The following is a 6000-nucleotide window of genomic DNA, read 5'->3' as shown; positions in this document are numbered from 1 at the left end:
CGCAAGTCCTCGGCCTTGGCCGACTTCGGACAGACTCCACTGGTCCTCGTCCTCAACAGCCCTCGGACTCCATTGGTCCTAACACTATATATCATTGGTCCTATATATCCCATCGTCTAAACTCATAAATAACAAATCCATTCTCAACTATTGGCCAATATTATATCATGATTTCAACCAATCATGTTGAAGATATCACAGATGGTATACTTTCACTGGTTCTTATTTCAGAAGGTGCACTTGTTTCATAATGTGCATACTTACCATCAAGATTTTAACAATGGTAAAAGAATGATAAAGATGTCGACTGTGACATGTTTTGTCATTGATTTATGATTTTTTGCTTTGTAATGCAGTTCATAGATTTTTCCTTGGTATGCAATGAATTCCCATCTGTATGGACAAATTAATGTTTTGCCCTCCTCACAAGGGCACACCAAATTAAAGAGAAGGTTACCCTACCCCAGTCTATGGTCTGCATGAGATCACCTGAATCAACATAAACCACACTATACATCCATGGTCTTTAATGATTTACAGGTTGGAAATTAATGTCGACGAATTTAACAACACATAAGTATCAATATATTACGAAAGTTTGTATCCACCACACAAATGTTCCTCTCTTTCCTACCTTAAAACTGTACCTCTCCAGTCATAAAAATGAACAAGAGTCAGAAAATTGAGACCATCTATCCATTAATGAACAACATATAAAAGTGAAGTCATTACTACAAACCCCAACAGAGAAAAGAGATAAATAATAAAGAAAAGCTATTCCTACTTCTGAGATTTCAGTGGTTTTCCGATCTAGGGTTCAGATTTAAGGGTCTAGGCAATGTACCCGAGTAGCCAATTCCCTTGCGAGTGGTAGGGAAGATCATGAACACCACACTTGACGAGAACACAAACCCAAGCGGCAGATTCACCAAGAAATCTCTGGTGCTTTCCCTACTACTTGGAAGCAAACACTCTTGAACAGTTGCATCAGCAAAAGCAATACTTAGAAACAGCAAACAAGAGAAGGCGGCGTGGACTATGTCTCTCGGACGGATTGCGAACTTCTTCAACCAGCTTGTGTCTGGCTTCGCAGAAGCCCCAGTGGCTTCATTCCCGTTGGCGTTTGGTTTCTTCAGAAACTCGTCTCTTTCGTCGTCATCGAAGATGTAAAGACCTTGCCAGGTGGCAAAGCCGAAGTAGATGGTATTGCCATCCTTGCCACCGATATAGCTGTCTGTGAATGAGAACAAGCAACAAGCGAGAGTGCAGAGCCCTATGAGGGCCACAGTGAGGTACTTATTGGCGGTGTGACAAGTGCCATGGTTGGAGAAGGATGGGAGGAGGGATTGGAAAGCAAAGACAGTTCCAGTTGGCAGGAGCTGCGCTAGGTTGGTTGTTACCGACCCAATAGTTGCACTTGCTTTTGGGTTCTGGGTTGGTGGTTCAGAGCCATTTTCAAGGTCGTCTGGGTTTCTAGCCATGTTCTATTATTGAACAATATACACAGAGACAGATGGAGGGAGAGAGGGAGGGATTGTTGCGAAGTTGTGAAGGTGTGGTGGAAATATAGATGTGTATTTATGCGAGCATGGCCTAAGACAAATCAAGCTAGTTTCTGCCATAAATTGTTCGTCTTATTATGAGAGTTGATCTTGACTGTGTGGATGCATGGAAAATTCAAGTCAAGAAGGTAGTTCCTTCTGTGGATGGCGGGGTTGGACCATCTTTGTCCATGGGTGCTGTATGGATGGTGTTTGTGGCCCTCATTGAGAGGGCATGAACTGGTCCTAATCTCGTATTAATTAACTGAAGTCCCCATCTCGCTAGTTAATTACTTCTTTCAACAAATGGCTGGAAGTTTGATGTAGTTGGACTTTAATTTGTAAAATTCAGAGGCCAATTCTCTATCCACCATGGCATTTCATCAGTAGTATTTCATCAAAGTTTCAGTTTACAAGTGAAAAGTTTCTTTTTGTCTGTTTATTATTTATCAACTTTTGTTTTGGAAAAGTACCGTCTACTTTTCATTGAGAAGCTTCTCAAGTGGGGCCCTAGCTAGAAAATTTTGCTAACCATTTGGACCGGCATATCCATTAGTTTGGAAAGTGTTAGGTTTTCAATGGATTGGGTTTGGGATGTACCTTACATGGTAGCTTAATTTTTTTTCAAAAAGAAAGTAAGATCTTCAAGCTCTTTGCTAGTTAGAGGCCTTCTTAGCCCATCGGGTAAATTTAAGTACTTTGAGAAAAAAAAAAGTGTTCAAGTAATTAACCTAAAAATGATGCACGTCTCCACACCGATTCGACCCGGCCCATATATAGAGTCTTAAAAAACTAGACCCGGAGTCAATTAAACTTATGATTTTAAAAAATGATTTAGAAATAGAATCATTCTAATCATCGGTTTTGAGATTGACAGTTCAACCGTCTGATTTAAATAAATGGCCCAATCATTAATAAAATAAAAAAATAATTAAAAATAAAAAACAGCCAAAAATCATAAATGAATCAACGGTTTAACCACTTAAGTCAACGAATGATTAATTCAACGGAGTAAAATGAAATTTTAATTGCCTGAACGATATAAGGTCAAATTGTCTCACCATCCAAGTCAACGGCGGTTCTAAAACCGTGATTAAACGAATTATAACTCACAAGCCTTTTAGTTTTGTGCTTTGAAAAATAAACCTGCTACGTGTTAATTTCTTCTCAAATATCATGTAAAAGTAAACGTTGGGAGCGTTTTATGTATATAATCAGTTTGTGTCTTAATTGAGGTACGACAAACAAAACCAACCCTGACCTATTAACTTTTTTTTGGAAAAATAAGGTATCAATTAAAAGGAAAGAAATGGTCATACAAGTCGTACAGTAGAGAAAAGACGTGGAGGGCTAGCTCAGCAACACAATGCAGATTCTGATGTCCACTTCCACCGTAGAGTTATAAACATTTAAAATATCAAAAACTTATACTTTTACACCAATACCTTCTCGTTAATTCAAAAACTCCCATTTTATACATCAATGCCTTGAATTAACATCAATTTCGAGTTAGCACTCACTCCAACTGTAATTTAGGTCTAAAAATTCTAACACTGGGCTGACAGCCTGCAGCAAAACCCAAACAAGATAAGTCTACGCCCACCAGAAAACAGACCACAAAACTAAGGGACAACCTCGACCCCACATCGAATAAAATCACAACCTGTAGCTGTGTTTGGTTACAACATGGTTTTTAAAAACGAACCAGTGACCGAACCAGTCCGGGGTCCGGTTACCGGTTCGAATGGTCTGATTGTTCAACCCGAACGACCGGCCTGTTCTGACAAAAAAATTAAAAAAATTAAAAAATGGAAAACGGTCAAAACGGTTTGAACAGTTAACCGGCTAGTTCAGCGGTTTGCAAACCAAAATCAACAGTTTTGGAGGAAAACAGAACCAACCGGTTCCCATTTTTCCGGTCCAACCGTCTGATCCGGTCCGATTTTGAAAACAGTGGTTTACAGTGCAATTTTATTTGCACTAGTACAAATGTATACAAGTACAAATGGAAAATATAAATTTTGGTTTAATTTTGCTTTGGACTTTACTTTATTCTACTTTGAGTCTTATTTTACTTCATTTTTATTGCAACCAACAAAGTAAGGTAAAATTTTAAACAAAAATAAATCAAAATTTGCACCCAAATCATTTACACTACCATAATTTTGTTTGGAAATGGGGTCACTGAAACTTTGGAGGAGAAGCTCTGAGGCGCGTCTGAAGACACTGTCTTTAGAACGTTATTTGCCCCCACTCAGTTTCATTGAGTTTGCTATTGGGTTATAGGCAAATCCGTTTCCAGGATACAACAAAGCTTTGGGCGAGAATCTGCAACCAGCAAAGTTGAAGAACCTTCGAAGAAACCTTCTATGAGACTGTAGCAGGCCAGACTGAGAAAGAGAGAGAAAAAGTAGATTTCGAAAATGTGTGTATTTTTGAGAAGTCTGATTCATGTTCCTTAAATAGTTTATGAAGAGATATGAAGAAAAGGTAGGTGCTAGTTCAGATAAGGTACCTTGAACAGAAAAGATAGGTGGTGCTCCTTAAATAGTTTATTGTACCTCTTAATCACACTTGATCGAATCGTGACCGTTGATCTCATCAACAGTTAGCATCGCACCAAAACCAAAGCCGCCCTTCACGAGCCACGCGGGTGCGAGCAAAGTGCACCTCTAAAGCGCCTCATTGCGCCGCACACACGCACACACACGCATGCACGCATGTTGCGCGGTATCAAACCTCCATGCTCTCCTCTACTATTTCTAAGGAGTGTAAATCAGCTCCTATTAAAATATTGAAAATAAAGCTTATAATTTTCCAATGTGGGACAAGTTCAAAACTAAGTTTTATAAGAGAAAAGCTAATTTTCCAAACAAGTGTGCAGGTGCAATTTCTCATGTCACTGACCAATCAAACCCATTATATATAATCTCTTATGAGATTAAAATCCAACAAATTTTATATAAGTGCAAATGAATTTGCACAGCAACCAAATACAGCCACGAGGACAAGCCACCACTTAAATAAGGAGTGAGGATCTTCCTATGCCTCTTCTTCCCCTCCCTCTCGTACAGCACCTCTAGAAATGGGCTTGGCTACTACTACATCGTAAAAATCTTCAATGTTTTTGGACCTCCTACCTGGGAGGGTGGGAGATAATCCAAAACTATCAATAGAAAACACCAAAGCTAGCACTAAGAGAATTAGAACCAACCTCCGAGATAGAACTGCTATTCAGAACTACAGTTGTGACGCAGCGTGGAAGCAATGAGAACCGGAGCTGGCTATGCAAGCACCGGGCATTCGCTAGCACCTAACGAAAACACCGATTTCTCTAGGAGAGAGAAAAGGTGGCGAAAATAGGAGGAAGATAACTTGAAGAAATTCTGCAAATCTGAAGTATGAAATTGATTCATAATTCTAGGAAATAGCAGTATTTATAATACATTGAGAAATTATAAAAGAACTAGGAAAAGAAATTAGATTTGATCTAAACATCTCAAACTTGTAGATAGGATCGAACTCTTCTTGACTTGATCTCCCCCGTCCGATCTCCCTTGATCTTATCCATGCATGAATCTTGGATTATCTAGAATTCTCGAATTCTTGATGAGTCTTGGATTCTTTGAATTCTTGATGAGTCTTGGATTCTTTGAATTCTTGATGAGTCTTGAATTCTTGAATTCTTGATGGGTTTTGAATTTTGATAATTCTTGAATTCTTGAATTATCTTGGGATAATCTTGAATTCTTTGAATTATCTTGGACTCTTGACCTTATCCTAGGAGTTGCCGCCCCTAGGGGTGAGATGGGCCATGGGATGGGCCTCCATCATTCTCCCCCACTTGGAGAGAACTCGACCCCGAGTCGTGACGAGGATAGGCAAGTGTTATCTCTGGCAGGTACCGGTGAAGGTCAGCAATGTTGAAGGTCTTGGATATACCCATATGATCTGGTAGGCCCACTATATAGGCATTATCATTAATCTTCTTCACGATCTTGTATGGACCATACTTCCGAGGCTTCAACTTGTTGTAGGTACTTACGGGAATTCTTTCCTTCCTTAAGAAGACCATAACCTCATCACCTACATCAAATACTTGAGGTCGGCGGTGTTTGTCTGTGGCCATCTTGTACTTGGCGTTGGATTGCTCTAGCTTCTGCTTCACAGCGTCTTGGACGGACTGGATTTGTTCTGCCATCTGCTCTGCTGAGACACTGGCGCTGGGTACCTTGGGTAGCTTCACTAAATCCAGTGCATGGTTAGGGACCTTCATGTACACGATGGAGAATGGGGATCTGCTTGTAGAACCGTGCACTGCATTGTTATAGGCGAACTCAGCCTGGGCTATGGCGAAGTCCCACTGTTTCGGCCGTTCCCGGCATATGCTGCGAATTAAATTCCCTAAGGTTCGATTTACCACTTCTGTTTGTCCATCTGTCTGCGGATGGGCTGTACT

General features: G+C 40.1%; 1 protein-coding gene across 1 annotated transcript; it reads right to left on the bottom strand.

The window, feature by feature from the left end:
* Positions 1 to 794: 794 nt before the first annotated feature.
* Positions 795 to 1481, bottom strand: LOC109115554 (protein DMP10-like). Its single transcript, XM_019199744.2, has one exon. It carries the CDS (start codon positions 1479 to 1481, stop codon positions 795 to 797), a length of 687 nt encoding a protein of 228 aa, XP_019055289.1.
* Between the last annotated feature and the right edge of the window lie 4519 nt (positions 1482 to 6000).

This window comes from Nelumbo nucifera, chromosome 8, assembly GCF_055504915.1.
Source record: "Nelumbo nucifera cultivar China Antique chromosome 8, China Antique-T2T, whole genome shotgun sequence".
Classification (NCBI taxonomy): domain Eukaryota; kingdom Viridiplantae; phylum Streptophyta; class Magnoliopsida; order Proteales; family Nelumbonaceae; genus Nelumbo; species Nelumbo nucifera.
This window is presented reverse-complemented; position numbering and strand designations above follow the sequence as displayed.